The 17,413-nt window shown below is 45.4% G+C and overlaps 1 protein-coding gene across 1 annotated transcript in view; it reads left to right on the forward strand.

Annotated features, from left to right (window-relative positions):
* VWA8 (von Willebrand factor A domain containing 8) overlaps positions 1-17,413 on the forward strand; it is a 1,363,176-nt gene that overhangs the window by 393,153 nt on the left and 952,610 nt on the right. Inside the window, exon 10 of the mRNA XM_086935029.1 lies at positions 12,214-12,345. Coding sequence (XP_086791155.1) covers positions 12,214-12,345 — 132 coding nt within the window. The remainder of the gene's footprint in view (positions 1-12,213; positions 12,346-17,413) is intronic.

Below are 17,413 nucleotides of genomic sequence, written 5' to 3' on the forward strand. Positions count from 1 at the left end.
GAGCCCAGTAGGCTACTGCTTGTTGCAAAGCACCATTTTCCTCAGGCAAAGCTTGATCGTGTTGATTTAGTGGTTATGCAGCAGCTACTAAATCCTCCATTTGTTCCATGTCAGTATTAATTTTACAAGGTAGTAACAATCTTCAAAATCTTTTAATAGTAGGCCTCTCCTCTCTTACCTTATCTTTGCGAATGGTTGATGAGTGATCTTGCAACTTATCTCGCTGCTGTCCTCCAGAACGTCTAGGAGGACAGGGAAGAGACACTAGCAAGGCACCAAAGAAACATGAGCAGAAGGAGCCAAAAGAAATGTAAGATGTAACCTAAAGATATAAAAAAGCACAAGGCATAAAAAAACTCTTAAAACTGTAAAAGAAAAAAATGAACAAGAGAATGTAAACATTAAGTCACAAAATGCAAGCAAGCACAACAAAATCCAGTGAACTCCGGACAGAAGAAACAAGCGACTGAAATGCAGGTGATATTGAGCACATCAAAGATGAATCCTTGAAGTGTTGATACCCTCTTTTGAAGTAGCTGCTTCTGACAATCCTAAGCAAAACCAGGAGGAATATTGCAACCTCATTTTTTGGCATCACCAGTATTTAATATGTAAAAAAATAAGTGCCAGTACCCGAATCTCTGCACAGAAGCCTGCGGCTGCTACAATTAAATGTCAGCATGCCCAATGCCAAGGCTGTACATGCCTTTTTCGTCAACTACCAGGCACTCCCTGCCTCTTTATCTCACTCCTGCAGGGTACTGCTTTCTCCCTTTGTGACATTTTTTCCGTCTTTCTCTTCCTAGTCTTTCTGCTTTGTTTTTGGTTTTTCTGCTCTTGCTCTTGGTACGATTCTAAAGCAGAAAAATAAGTGTTGGTACCCAAACATGAGTGCCAGTGGCCCCCACCTTCTCCATTTGCCGTTGCCAAATCTCAAATAGTAAACAAAGTAAGGACTCAGTTTCCCAAGAGCCAAGCGGTAACAGCTAAGCGCCCCTTCTTGTTATTTAAGATGCATGTTGAACTGTCTTTTAGAAAGGATTTAGGGCCAGATGTAGGTAATCCCAGATTACCGATTCTTAAATACCGAATCATACCGATTCGGTATTTAAGAACAGGCAAATGGGATGTAGGTAATTTTTCTTTAAAAATTACTGAATCAGTAAGTTTTGGTAATTACCGAATCGGTATTTACCGATTCGGTAATTGCCATTCATTCCTATGGGCCTAGAGGCCCATAGGAATGAATGTCAATTAATGAATCAGTAAATACCGATTCGGTAATTGGGGGAAACATTGAAGGGTGGCAGGGTGTCACTTTGACACCCTGTTGCACCCCTCAATTGTGTATGGGTGCGCATGTTGCAGACATACATGCCCTAAGGGCATGTATGTCTTCAACATGGCACTGTTGGAAAAGCAAAAAAAATGCTTTTTCAAGGGTTTTCATTATTGCTCACCAACTTCTAGTTGGTGGTAAATAACTAATCCTTAACTGAGGAATGCAGTAACTTGAGTGCTTCCTACATCCTGGATTCGGTAATTTACCGAATCGGTATGTTAAGAATTCGATATTTTACCGAATCCTTAAATTACCGATTCGGTAAAATACCGAATCCTTAAAAAATGCCACCTACATCTCAAAAACGCAATACCGGTCGGTAACGGCCGAAAAGCGGTAATTTCGGCCGTTACTGACCGGTACTGGGCGACCTACATCTGACTCTTAATTCCCTGGACTGAACCTAGGCTGCTGAGATGTAACCCAACTTAGCTTCCGATGTCTCGGTGAGATCAAGACCGCACCCTTCTAGGGGGAACGAGGCCTGCCACAAGGCTTGTTATGTGGCACCTACAACCCTTGAGATACTATCTGTATCACAATCCGCTGCAGCTTTCACTACGGTGCCTCCTGTTAGGCTTATTGGTGCGAGTATGGAGTATGGTGATAATGTTTGGATAATGGTATTAGAAATACTACAACATATTCTCATGCATATTCTTTCATTGTACCTATACCAGCACATATATATTTGTCTGACAGTGGTCTGATTTGTTTGTGAACCTTTGAAAGATAATATATAACCGGTATAGTTGGTTCTTCTATTCATAGATATCTGTAATTCCCATCATTTTCAGTCACACATTTTGGCACTTCTCCAGTGTATTATAGAGTTCTGATCTAACTACTTTTAGAACATTCTTATGTATTTCTTAGAACATTTCTGATCTCTTAGTTGATGTAATGTTTGTTTTCATTATTCTCAAAGTTCGTTTTGACTACACAGCCCTCTTTAACGGTCTTTCCAATTATTAGTCATTTGCCTTTGCAGGGTATTTAGTATTTATTTTTTGACACTTGTCACATTTTGTTATATTCCTGTTTAAAGTTGAATATCGTTAAGTATACATTTGTAACACACATTTGTAACATCCACATTTGGAAGTTTTGGCACAAATACTGATTTAAATTTTAATCAACTATCAAGTGATTGCATGTAACTGCATATAGACATCTTGTTTTTCTTATAAGTTACTATCATGATATGTCTGTAGTGTTTTTCTCCAATTGTTCACCTGTTGATTCACTTGTGTTTGCAGCTGAGAAACACAAGTACATCCTTAAATCTCTTTGAACTAATTCCAAATATTGTTTTAAAGGTGGCTTCAACGCATATGGCAGATTCTTTTATAATCATTTTTTTAAAAAAGTTTTAAGAATACATTCTTAACTCCTATAGGTTTAATGTTATGCCATGCCTTAAATTGCAAGATGAATAACTCCTAACATGAGGTTCTATCTTATAGTTCAATGTGATTGACAGCCATTATAAACTGTTCATCATTTAAGTCTGCTAACTGAATGCTACTAAAGCATAGCATGCTTGCTCATATTAGTTGGTTCTGCATCAAATTCAAGCCATTGTGAAAATTGAAGTATGTTTTCTTATTACTAACTATTAGCCTGTCCCGACGTTGTCCGGGTATGAATTGCTGCCGGCCAGTAGTATATTGTTTTGTAGGATTTCATTTTGATAGCATTTCTTATCTGTGACAGGCCTGTGAAACGCTCCGATTCACAGTGCACTGCTGATGCACTTAAGAGTGCACGTTCAGTAGTGTGTGAACTAGAGTTTCCCTACTTTATTTTTCCTTGCAATATTATATAGCGCAAACCCGACAACATGGCATGAGCACAATTTACATTACAGAAGAACACATTCATTTGTGGTAGGCACGGGGAGACAAAGCGATTTGCCTGGAACCACAGGATGTTGAGCTGATGCCGAGTTACGAATGTAGCTCCCCAGCTCTAACGTTCGCAATTCTAGAACTTGTGGCGGGAGGTGTGTCTAAAAGTGTATGTCGGTGCTGGCCATCAATGAGAGAAACCTGTGCATTTTTCAAATGGGTGGTGAAAAAATATGAGTATGTTGCTGGAGATGTGGGCCGCCGTGCCACCAATGTACTTACCGGGGGAGGGTAAACACCCATTATTCCGCAACTTTCTCTCGCATACCAGCACTCCACATACTTTCATTACGAATGTACCATGACTCCGCAATGCCATTATAACGCATTGCAAAAAACACAGTTGATGGACAGAATGCAGAACAATGTCTTACACTGACAGATCTGGGCCTAAATCCATCGTTTTTTTGCACTCCACACCACCCTAGGTCAGACAATGGCTATATGCAAATCAGCCTTGACCCTGTGCCTCATGGGAACAGTCCAGCCCGAACTACCAAGCCATGTCTTTCCTAGACCGGAATCAAGCATCCAAGGACCGGTTTCTGGCTATCAGCCTTCTTCAGCCTGGATAGCTTGACTCCAGTGATGTGGAGAGCCTGGGACTCACGTCTGAGCATACCCAGCCCACTCGGGGTGAACATTGCAAAAAACACAGTTGATGGACAGAATGCAGAACAATGTCTTACATTCACCCCAGTACAAAGATCTGGGCCTAAATCCATCGTTTTTTTGCACTCCACACCACCCTAGGTCAGGCAATGGCTATATGCAAATCAGCCTTGACCCTGTGCCTCATGGGAACAGTCCAGCCCGAACTACCAAGCCATGTCTTTCCTTGACCGGAATCAAGCATCCAAGGACCGGTTTCTGGCTATCAGCCTTATTCAGCCTGGATAGCTTGACTCCAGTGATGTGGAGAGCCTGGGACTCACGTCTGAGCATACCCAGCCCACTCGGGGTGAAAATTGCAAAAAAATCACAGTTGATGGACAGAATGCAGAACAATGTCTTACATTCACCCCAGTACAAAGATCTGGGCCTAAATCCATCGTTTTTTTGCACTTCACACCACCCTAGGTCAGACAATGGCTATATGCAAATCAGCCTTGACCCTGTGCCTCATGGGAACAGTCCAGCCCGAACTACCAAGCCATGTCTTTCCTAGACCGGAATCAAGCATCCAAGGACCGGTTTCTGGCTATCAGCCTTCTTCAGCCTGGATAGCTTGACTCCAGTGATGTGGAGAGCCTGGGACTCACGTCTGAGCATACCCAGCCCACTCAGGGTGAAAATTGCAAAAAACACAGTTGATGGACAGAATGCAGAACAATGTCTTACATTCACCCCAGTACAATGATCTGGGCCTAATTCCATCGTTTTTTTGCACTCCACACCACCCTAGGTCAGACAATGGCTATATGCAAATCAGCCTTGACCCTGTGCCTCATGGGAACAGTCCAGCCCGAACTACCAAGCCATGTCTTTCCTAGACCGGAATCAAGCATCCAAGGACCGGTTTCTGGCTATCAGCCTTCTTCAGCCTGGATAGCTTGACTCCAGTGATGTGGAGAACCTGCGACTCACGTCTGAGCATACCCAACCCACTCGGGGTGAAAATTGCAAAAAACACAGTTGATGGACCGAATGCAGAACAATGTCTTACATTCACCCCAGAACAAAGATCTGGTCCTAAATCCATCGTTTTTTTGCACTCCACACCACCCTAGGTCAGACAATGGCTATATGCAAATCAGCCTTGACCCTGTGCCTCATGGGAACAGTCTAGCCCGAACTACCAAGCCATGTCTTTCCTAGACCGGAATCAAGCATCCAAGGACCGGTTTCTGGCTATCAGCCTTCTTCAGCCTGGATAGCTTGACTCCAGTGATGTGGAGAGCCTGGGACTCACGTCTGAGCATACCCAGCCCACTCGGGGTGAAAATTGCACAAAACACAGTTGATGGACAGCATGACATTACATTTTATATGCTTTTACCACGCATACATTTACAACGAAATTCGTTGTAAATGCATGAATGGTAAAAGCATGTTTTTTTAATGTTTGGATAAGGTAAGTGTTAGAACTGGCTATTTCTGGTAGGCTAAGGCTGACGTCAAAGCTAGGCAGAAACCACCATTCTAGTCAGGGCAAGGAAGTCACACGCCAAGATAACCCCTGCTCACCCCCTTGGTAGCTTGGCACAAGCAGTAAGGCTAAACTCGGAGGCAATGTGTAAAGCATTTGCGCCAGCACACAACAGCAACAACATACTAGGCACACTACAAAAGGAACTCCACACAAGGGTATTATAAAATAACTTTTGTATGGTCAAAACACATATCAGATAAAAATCACACATGTACATTGTACCAACTGGCACGGGCAACATTCATAAGGGATTATTTACAAGACAGGGCCACATGGGCCACTGTCAGAATCAGATATAGCACTTTTAGAATAAGGAATAATAAACATAAAATGGTAATCAAAAAGATCACAACCAGTATCCACTGGTAACAGGAACCAGGACCTTACTAGGACCACCTGTACTAAAAAGAACAACCACCTAAGAATAAATACATTTAGGGGTATACACAAGAAGACACATGATGCCTAAAACATTCAGAGGTGCAGCGCATGGAAAGCAAGACACATGATGCCTAAAAACATTCAGAGGTGCCAGAACAACACAATAGCGCAAAAACACACAGTAGGCGATTACTATTAAAAACATAGAAATCACATTGCGCAGAACTTACATAAACCACCACCTGTGGCAGTCCCTAGGCCAACTGGCCTTGTTGGGGCTCAGACGCCCTGTGTCCAATGTCAGGGTGCGCTGCCATGCAGCGCCAGTCCAAGAACAAGCCTAAACGTAGCAGGTGCCCACTACTTGCTGGGCACCTGTGAATATCCCAAGACCTAAACGGTGCAGCTGCCCACTAATTGCTGGGCAGCTGGGGAACTTCAAAACTGCGCCAGGGCCCTCACTGACCCTTGGGCGCAAACTGCGCCACTGCTGGAGCCACACAGGCTCTACCACCAACTACTGTGGCCAAACGTTGGAGCCACACAGGCAAACAATGGCCCTTCGAGCCTTCTCATGGCTCTGGACAACTTTGGGGCGACCCGCTGCCAACCGGGGCCGCCCTTAAACGCACCAAAGTTAAATATGCCCCTACGAGCCTCTCGGGGCTCGCGAAACAAGATGAGGCCCCTTGAGCCTCTCTGGCCTCGCAACACACGTTGGGGCGACCCACTGCCAACCGGGGCCGCCCTTGAAGCCCTCATGGCTTCATATTGCCAATTAGCGCATGCTCGCGCTACTGGGGGGGGGCGGACACCGACTATGTGTCCCGGCGCCCCTCCCTTCTCTTCTGCCCGGCCCAGCCCAGACTCACCGGCAGCCCATCGCGGGCAGGGCGACGGCAGGTCTCTGTTCACTCGAGGCTCTCCCTCCATTCGGGGAGCCTCGCGCCGGCCTTCTCTCTCTCTCGCAGGGGCTCCCTCAGCACACGGGAGCCCCAGCAGCAGGCCACGCGTCTTCTCCTCTTCCCGGGGCTCCCTCCTCCTCACGGGAGCCCCATGAGCACCAGCCGCCTTCCTCCCTCGCTCCTCGGGCCGGCAGCATCTTCTCCAGAGCCAGCCAATCCCGTCGCGGCTCCTGTGACGAGCCCCTCTGGACGCGAGGCCGCCAACCAATGGCAGCGCGGCCTCGCCGATGACGCTACGCTCCACGGGCCAATCCCGTCGCGGCTTCACAGGGTGAGCCTCCCAGGCCCGCCAATCGCAGCGCGGCATTCCTCGTGGCTTCGGCCAATCAGGTCGCGGCCTCTTCGTGTCTCGGCGATCTCAAGCCCCGGGCATCGGCGGTGAATGGGAATCCAATGCCGGGTGGGCTCCGGCTCTTAATAATTAAATCAAAACGGGGTGGCACCCGTAAATTAATTAAATAGACTAAATTAAAAGCGCTACTAAGCGCTTGGGGGCAAAAATAAAGCGCACTCAGCGCTATAAACGAAATGCAGCGCTCTCAGGCGCTAGAAGCAAGAAAAAGGCCTCTCTGAAGGAAAATGCAGCTTCTCCATGCTGCCAATGGTCCCAGAGCATCCAAGGGGCAAAGCAAAGTCCCCCCATCAGCCCAGCAAGGCAGAGGGGTCCCCCAGGAGTCCAGGAAAGTCCATCAGAGGTCCAGGGGCTGGGCAGGGCCCAGGGATTCCCCTGAGCCCCAGCAGCAGCATGCCCCTCGCAGATTCAAGTTAGAAACAAGAACAACTTGGAAGGGGGCACAGCCCCTTCTTATACACAGAAAAGTCTTTGAAGTCTTTGTGTAGGCAGTGTGAGAACCAGCTAGAACTGGTTATAGGGAAGTCCTGTCAGTATCAGAGACAGAGGTGACAGTCGCCCAGCGGGAGGTGGAGCCAGCTTTGTAGTCAGGCAGGCACAGCCCTTCACTATAAGGTGCCATCTCCTCCCACTTCCCTGGCAGCAGATGCTGCCTTTCATCCATGGGCTGACTCAGACAACCTCCTGGGCTCTCCAGCCCCTGTCACCCTCAAACCAGACAGTCAATCCACAAGCAGGCCCATGCACTCCTGACCCAGGCTCACCAGCCAATCACACGCCAGACACAAATTACACAAATATGCCAACCTCTAAAACTGGCACTTCTAGACTAGACACACTCATGCCGCATATACCATTTCGCAGCATTCAGTCTCACGAGTTCTCTCATACCAAACTCGCCCCTGCACTCCCCACACATCAGGAACTACCATGGGCGTACATATTCCCCATTCATTCCTATGGGAGGGCAGGTCACTCACCACACATACACAGAGAGCTCAAGCACTTTACACTGTACCACAGTGAAAAAGTGCGCAGAGGCCTAAAATCACCACCACCAGGTTCCAGAAACAGGTTAGGAAAAAGCAAAAAGTCTCGGGGTGAACCTGCCCAAAGGGCCGGTTCCAACAGTAAGTATGGGTATAGGGGTATATGTTTTGGGGTACTGAGGTATATGTTTTGGGGTGTTTGGGTATTTTAAGGGTTCAGATATAGTTTTGGGTTATGGGGTACAGGGGTAGTTTTAGGGTTCAGGGCTAGGTTTGGGTTTTGCGGTATGGGGCATTTTTAGGGTTCAGGGGTAGGTTTGGGCTTTGGGGTACAGGGGTATTTTAAGGGTCCCGGGCTAGGTTTGGGGTCCAGGGGTATTTTTAGGGTTCAGGGCTAGGTTTGGGTTTTGGGGTACAGGGGGTATTTTTAGGGTTCAGGGCTAGGTTGGGTTTTGGGGTACAGGGGTATTTTTAGGGTTCAGGGCTAGGTTTGGGTTTTGGGGTGCAGGGGTATTTTTAGGGTTCAGGGGTATGTTTGGGGTTTGGGGTACAGGAGTATTTTAAGGGTTCAGGGCTAGGTTTGGGTTTTGGGGTACAGTGGTATTGTTAGGGTTAGGTTTGGGTTTTGGGGTACAGGGGTATTTTAAGGGTTCAGGGCTAGGTTTGGGTTTTGGGGTACAGGGGTATTTTAGGGTTCAGGGGTAGGTTTGGGTTTTGAGGTACAGGGATATTTATAGGGTTCAGGGCTAGGTTTGGGTTTTGGGGTACAGGGGTATTTTTAGGGTTTAGGGATAGGTTTGGGTTTTGGGGAACAGGGTATATTTATAGGGTTAAGATGGGTTAGTGTTTAAGGGTGTTGGGGTATTTTAGGGAGTAAGGGTGGGTTATGATTATGGGGTGCAGGTATATTTGAAGGGAGCAGGGTGGGATTAGCACACGATATGAGACATGGCATGAAGGGAGGAACGTACCAAACGCCCCCAGCGTTTGTCACGCCCCCAGCACATGCCCACAGCACAACGCAGACACGCCCACAAGGGACTACTTTGCTGGCACAGTTCTTTTACCTTTTAAATGTATATGGTGGGCGTCTGCATAGCCTATGTCCTTCTGCTACAACTGCCCTTTCTAACGCTGTATTGGGTGTTGTGATTGGTGCTGTAGTTCCTGAGATTAACCGCCTCAAAGGTTTGGGCTCTCTCTTTATTATATTAGTATGGATTAAATATTATGATAAACAGTAAGCCCTGGGCTACCCAAAGCTTCTTCAGAGTTTTGTTTCACCTTGCTTGCGTCCACCCGAAACACATTTTTGAATGACTAAAACTATTTCCAAAAGTGGAATGATTGACTATGGGTTTAGATTTTACATTTTCTGTGTATTGATATTCTGATGTAAGGATACGTCTCTTTTACGTCACAGACCTGCCACCTGTCATTGACGTTGATTCTGAGGGCCATGTGCTTGGCTGATTAGAGTGGCCTGAACTGTCTAGATATTGCTGTTCAAAGACACATGGGCCCTTGATTGTCCAGGGCAAGATGAGGTCAATACAGAACCTTGAATTCCACTCTACGCTTTACCTGCAGCCGGTGCAATAGGCTGTGGAACACTTAGGATATGTGATCCCCAGTGTTAAGTTACAAAATGGACTATGGCTGCCTTCCTGGGATCATGGTTAGGTTTTAACTCCTTACTATTGACTGTCTTGCTCATGGAGGCACATCAGCCATCTTCCATCCTTTGAGCTATTCTGAGGAGATTGTTATCATGCTCCATGTGGTTTAATGGCTAGACACTATTTACATCCAGACCATTAGGGGTAACAGGTTGAGGGGAAAAAGAAAAGGTTCCAATATCTAATGAATGTGTGTGTACATGTTTTCATTGTCAGATGGTAATTTGTGTAAGTGTTCGAAAATGGTTGATAAGGCTGCAAATGTTCATTAGAACTTTTGCATCAGGCACCGCAGGCAACATGGTATTGTACCAGGTTTCAGGTTGTAAAGCCACAAAAGCAAGATTTAATAAAGACTTAAAGGATAGGCAAAATATTTACCCAGTGAAGGTGAATCTCTTTTGAAATTTTGTAAAGACACTTGCTTTTCCCCTAAGTTTAAGCTAGAGTGGCAATTTTCTTTTTGTATCACTTTTGGTTACCTTGTGTCTTTCCGTGGCATGATTATATGTAACTAAAAACATCCAATCAGTATAACCGGAGATATTCCACTTTGACGTTTTAGGTAGCTATAGCACCTAAAAGCAGAAACTGCCACTCATGCTCATCTGCTCAATCTAGACTGGGAGAAAGTCACAAGGTTAGACCAACCATGATGGCGCAGGGGCTGGATACAGGGACCAGGTTAGTCCCCACTAAAAAAGTTACCTTCTCAAAGTCTGGCACAAAGAGTTCTGTTTGCTGTGGAGAAGGCCGTGAGGAGCAGAGAGAGGGCTGTGGATGATCGTCACTGTATCACGAAGAGCAGGCTTCGCGTTCTGGATGGTCATCATTGTTGTACGAAGATCTGGTTGGGTATCGCAGATGGTCATTGCTGGAGATTCCTGTTGGCGGGCAATGCGTGCTGTCATTGCTTAGTATGAAGTACAGATCGTGCACTGACTGTTGTTGGTAGCTGTTGCTGTGAAAAGTCTCGTTCACCGGAGCTTTGTGTTGGCGATTGTCGAGGGCGATACAGTCCTGGCACAAACTGGCCTGTTCACCATCGTGAAGAGCCTAAAACGTCAAGAATTCACATTGTCTTGTAGAGGAGGACCCTCTTATGCCAGCCAAGGGTCCAGGGCACATTTTGAGGATCAGGGTACTTACTCTATTAGAGGCCAGCAGGGATCAGACAAGTCAAGGTAGGTTCTGTTGTAGCAGGTCAGCTACGCAGTTGCAAGGAGGCCTCTAGAGCTTGTTGTGTCTTGGTAGCCTAGAACAGGAGGTCAGCCAACTGACCATTGGAGTTACTGAGGTTAGCCTGGGATGAAGGGAGCAGGTTCAGTCTTCCTTCTCGGAGAGCAGGACAAGCATCACTCAGCAGAGTAATCCTCCTGGGAGTAAGGCAGGCAGCAAGGTAGTCCTCTGGTAGCAGCAGGACAGACCTGTGGGGAAAGAAGTCAGTCTTTCTGTAATGTCTACAGGTCCAGGAGAGTACTGAAGATTGGCTCTGGAAGTTCAGTAGTTATACCTGGTCCCAGGCTTTGAATTGGGGTTATTCTCTATACTACCTCCACATCTGGTTCTAGAACGTTCTTTCCTTCTCCTGCCAAGACTCCAAGGAATCTGAGGTGACAAAAGAATAGTGTCAGGTTCCTTTTTGTTTGCTGGAAGCAAACCCTTTGAAGCTTAAGTTCAGGCAGGATGGCCCATCCTGCTTACATCAGTCCCTTTTGTCTCATTGTCTGGCAGGAATACACAAGCCCTAGCAGCAGAGTGATCCACAGCCTCTTGCAGAGGCACAAACATGGTTAGGGCACGTCTACCTGCTCTCGATCAAGAGTTAGCATTATTAAACATCAATAGATAGCCCAATATTATCCAATAGGAGACCTAGGCCTTACAGTAGTGAAAAGCAGTTTTAGGAGCTTTTCAGTACTAGGACTTGTAACATTTAAACCCAATGCACCTTGCCCTATGTGCCTTTAGTGCCTTCCTTTAGCGCAAGCACTTTAGCACTAGTTAGCAGTGGTAAAATGCACAGAGGCCAAATGCCAACAAAACCCAATCCGGAAAACAGGAGGGTTGGAGGCAAAACGTTTGGGGCAAGACCACACCAACGATGCCTGGTCTAACACCCAGGGTAACAAAATAAAAATGAGCTACCCTTTGTAGGTGGTTAGTTTACACTAATTAATTAATTGCATTTTTTTTGTCCATGTCAGGGGTTTGCAATTAAGGCATAAGTGCTCATCTTGAGGTATTCTGCAGGAATAATTCCAAACTGGAGGGTGATTGGCATCTAGCGTAATGGATTGTGAAATGGACTGAGAAAAATGTGAAACAGCCTTATTCATACTGTGTTATTCTGTGTACTCTATCCTTTTAGATAAAGTGTGGGTTTGTAATGCTAACATCCCCAAAAGACTAAAATACTGCTGTTTGTTGTATTCTTTTCTAGAGATTTGAGCTTCAGGATACTAGCACTTCTCCTTTTCCACAAAAGATTTTGCAAGTCGAAAGATTACCTGATAGTGAGATCCTTCAGGCTGTTGTAAAAGTCCAAATTGCTGACAAAGCAAATTCCATCCAGGTAATAATATTTACATTGTTGAAACATTTTTTTACTGTGGTATCTCTGGGTTACATTTTAAGAGACCACTGATGGACTATTGTATTGAAGAATTTATATAGTAAATACTAACCCTATGTGGCTCTTCACCACATGGATCGCAATCTACACTATGTGGGTGTGAGGTGGGAAGTGCATTGTCTTTGCTTTTAAACTATGTTGCAAGTCTTCCCATGTCGTGTGTGGACCACTAAGGTGCGGTTATCCTATTTTGTGATGTGGAGCTTGGCGGTGTGATGGGTGAGGAAATGTGAGAGGTAGGCATGCATTAGTATCATTTGTGGTATGCTGGCAGCAGTGATTAGCAATGCTGGTCCCTTTATTGCGTTAGTAAATTTTCTTTAGGTTCTCCATTCCATTTGGTATGCTGGTTGTCTTCACGCCCTGATCTTATGGGTTATGGGGAGGTAACAGGTGTGGAGAAGAAGAGTGTGGGAACCAGATAGCTGTCTGGTTAGATGGCATTATAGTTCTCTTCTATTTGATTGCAATAATAAGATGTTATTTTTGAGATTTACCAAGATACCCTGTGTTGCAAATATTCTTTAGTGATAACAGCCACGGTATGTGATTATTAGTGAGCTGCAGGGGGACTTTGTTTGAGTCCTGTAGTACAACAATACCTTGGGGTAAAATAGGGTCAGGTAATGGAGTATTTCTGCTAAACTAATATTTTAACACATAAATACTCCTGGTCAAATTGTGCTGGAACTGTTTTTTTTTCTTTTTTGGACGATGGCTGCCCCCACCTACAGGGAGATGGAAGGCCTCATTATCAGGTCCTCCTCACGCGAGGTAGGATGCCTAAATGGGCCACAACCCTCCTCAGAGGGAAGCTCCGAAGAGGATGTAATCGAATGGTATCCCCTATGAAGGTTTATTGTATGAGGTGTAAAAGAAAAGTGCTGAGGGGAGAAAGGAAGTGATGTTAAAGTTGCTTCTTGTCGGTCTAAAGTTTAATTGTTGACCTCACAGGGCACGGTTAAAAGGCAGAGAGTGATCAACATGTTTCTGCCTGAATGGTGCTCTTGTGAAGGTCCTCTGTTAACCAGTAATTTGTGGCAGATCTTTCGAGCCTTTGCAGACCCCTTTGGTTAGTAGTGAGTGGTTAGTTGGGTGGGTTGATCCTGCCTGCATCTGCGGCCTCCAGTTGCCAGCAAGGTTCCCCAGGCCCTTTCGAGCATTATGCGCCTGCCCTGTTGAAGATGAGGGATGAGGTGGTGAATTGGTAAATAGTACCATATAGAATTCTTCTATCCTTTTTTATTTGTTAGTTTCAGGTGTTGTCATTTCTTTAGCACTAGTCCTCTAAACAAATAGCCTTCTCATATAAACATTAGAGCATTATTTAATTACTGAGAAGGCACTTGTTCTGGAACATTTTCCTAGCAGACCGGTAACTGACCAACACCTTAATTGTAAGGGTTCATTTCAGTTTTGCTGAAAACTCTCTTCCACAGTGTACCCTTTGCAAATCATATGACTATAACCATTATCTCCAGCAAAGGTTGAAAATACTTAAACTTTGTCTTGCTCTTTATTATTCCTCAAGTGTTGTTTGGGCAACACTATAACAACTCTTTACATGAAAGGTTTAGAGAAAATATTTTGAATTTATATTTTGGCCTGATGTAGCACCCCGCAATATGGGCCCTTACTGGTGCAACTGTTGGATGTCTCGTTCTTTTTAACCCCGACCCAGCAACGGCTTGCATTGGGCACCGTTAAAGGTTATTTTTCCCCCCTGACGGCCTCTTGACATTTGTCTGACCATCTATCCTTGTTCAAAACAGGGTTTCACAAAGATTTGCAACGTATGTTTAGCCCTTTAACCCTTTGTGATTCCCCATGGGATCTCATTTTGGGCCTCACCTTCCTCCCACTCTTGAACCAATGCACAACTGTCCATTTTGTCTCCTTACTCTGAAGACTGTGTTCCTGGTTGTGGTAACTTTGGCTCATCCCATCAGTGACCTGCAAGCTATCTTGGTATAGCCACCTTACACCACCTTGTTTTTGGATAAAGTGGTTTTGAGGATCAGGGTTTCCTTTTTGCCAAAGGTTGTGACTTCTTTTCATGTTGAGTATACAAAACAGTGATAGATGGAATGCTTAAATTAATCTTAGCCACTCGTAATCACATGGGGCTGAATATATACTTTTACTTCGCATGCGTTACATCGCATGCCTTTCGGCCGCGTTGTTACAACGCAAACTATTACATCGCAAGTCATTTCAAGGACCTGCTGTAGAGGACGCGCTGGGCTTAGGAATGGTAGAATTTACTATTCATACTCCAGTTTGTGCAACAGCAGGGAACTTGTTGGATTCTAAATCCAACACCAGTGCACCCCCTACAGCAAGTTGTTGAAATGACTTGCGTTGTAATGGTTCACGTTGTAACAACCGTGTGCCACTTTCTTTGCACCACCTCACCTTTTTAAAGAAGAGGAGAGACTCCACTATCTGGAGCCAAAAAAGCGTTGTCGTTCTATATTGATCGAACCAAAGAGTTCTGGGTGGATGACCAACTGTTTGTTGGGTAATTCGAGGCAAAGAAAGGAAAGGCTGGGCAGAAATGCACCATCTCTCAATAAATAGTGTTCTGCATGAAGATCTGCTACACATTTTCCAAAAAGAAAACCCCTGAGGGTTTGCGTACTCATTCCACCAGAGCAAAGGCTGCAACCACTGCATTAGCTCATGGAGTCCCTGTCCCAGACATCTGTCAGGCAGCAATGTAGACATCCTTACACATGTCACCAAGCACTAGTGCCTGGACTGTCAGGTCCGTAATGACAGGTACTTTGCCCATTCAGTCCTACAGGACTTGTTGGTCTAATCTGTTTGCAGACCCACTACCGGGGAGGTATTGCTTGGGTAGCTATTCTAAGGTAAGGAATCTGCTTATCTTACAGAACCTCCCATCATTCCCACTCTGAGAACTGATTTCTGCATAGAGTCACGCTCTTGATGCCCATTGTGATGCACACAAGTCCATCAGCATTCTTCGCAGCTCCTCGCTTCTAGTGTGGAAAAGTCATGAAAATAAACTGATGTCAGCCCTCTGGGGTGGCGGCTATATAGGCATCGTGCATGTCACTTCCAGCGGGGACTTCGCCGACATGTAGCTGACCAGTGCCACCTACTTTTATGCAGGGGCACTGCTCAAGCATTACCGTATCCCAGTGGTTCCCAAAGTGTGCGCCGCAGCACCCTGGTTCGCGTTAGGAGTAGCCAGGTGCACGATGTGGGAAAGATAGCGGTGGCCGTGTGCTGAGCAAGCTTATAATCATGTTGTGAGAATGCGGGGCAATAAAATATGAGTCTTTTGACGTCTACCTAAATGCAGCAAGTGAAGCTTATTCCAGCCAGCCCAACTCACGGGGGGAGTTACAAATGCCACCTGCATAATCCGGGGTTTGGCCCAGGAGCGCAATGCCGCCATAGCGCCTACCTGCTTTCACAGACATAGCCTCCGCATACGCAGCATGACTGTCCAACGTTATTGCTGCCCGCCGTGCCTCGGACGACCCTCTTCACAAGATCGAAGTAGGTAAGAGGGCTGAATCACTGCACGCTCATTAACGGGTTTAATTTGACAAGTCGAGTTTGAAAGGGACAAGTTAAATAAATGTGCAGTGGCCCACAGTCTCGTCGGAAAATAGGAGTGCATCTTAATGAACACGCTCCTCGCAGAAAAATGTAAGCAAACAGGTGCATATGAATGAAATTTATGGCGCAGTAAAGCTTCCTGGGGAACAAGAGTTAGGTAGGGGGGAAAACACAGACTCGTGACATAAAGATTTCAAATATACTACAACCTCACCCAGCCTGTGTATTTATATGCTGGCTGCTGTTCCCGAACTTTGCTTGTGTGAACTTGAAGAAACACCATGCCAGAATTTATAAACCAGAAATTCCAGTGGGCAAATTCGCTTTGGAAATAGGACGCATTGCAGCCAGGATTAATTTCCTGACCCCAGTCTGACCCTCAGCCAAAGCCAGGCAGCAAGCATGTAATAACTTAAATAACCTGTTTCCCATTCAGCCTCAGTGAAAGCACTTTATCATTGGTCCCTCAGTATATTTCTCCATGTTAGTGACAACATAAGAGGCCTCCCAAATTAAATAAGTATAAAACATTTTCTGGAACTGGTACTACCCTTCCCTATTTCTTACACTACTAGCCTAGAACCTACCTCAGACGAGACATGGAAGGGCTGATATGCAAGTTCAGCTCAGATTGCAGCAACCTGGGCATTGGAGAGGCTGTTAAATCAACTCAGACTGGGCCACGTATGTTTTTATTTCTGTGAAGAGGAGTGCAGCAGAGGGATGGGAAATACAGGAAACTAAAAGTGACACCAAGTCTTTCTGTCTGAGAAAACAAGGGCAAGCAGCAAGTGGAAGAAGGAATGCACGGAGGGTATAACAAAGTGTGAAAGAATCAAAGGGGAAGAGAAGGAAAGCAGGACATTAAGGCAAAGAGAGGGGAGAAAAAGAATGTTGAAGATCAAAGGCAGCAACAAGTGGTGGAGAAACGAACAGGATGAGGGAATAGAAGACGCTTTAGTAGGCTTTTTTATAATGTAAAGTTTCACAAAGTGTAATTAACTGACCAAAAACCGACACAGCAGAGACTGCAACTATGCAAGCTTCCCCAAAGCACCGAACAGGCACACATATAGCTGCTCTTTGTTTAGCTTTTAGTAGTGCATTCTTGGGCTTGTAGTTTGCCTTTTTTACATTATTATGCTGAATATTTCTCGCAACTCATGGCTAGCGAGAGCTTTTAGCTAAAATGCCTGGACTGCTCGGAGGTGTCATACTCCCAGAAGGTGATGGCAGGAATGCTTCAATCTGTCTAATTATGGTACACTTGATAAAGCATATTTCACTAAATCCATTATTAAAACTTTTATTAAACTGCTAAATTTTCATTTTGTTACAAATATGATGATAAAACTTTCATCGCATCCCAATAAATTTCAGGGAGACAACTGGAAGTACTCCAGAGGGCAGGCTT

This window comes from Lissotriton vulgaris, chromosome 8, assembly GCF_964263255.1.
Source record: "Lissotriton vulgaris chromosome 8, aLisVul1.2, whole genome shotgun sequence".
NCBI lineage: Eukaryota > Metazoa > Chordata > Amphibia > Caudata > Salamandridae > Lissotriton > Lissotriton vulgaris.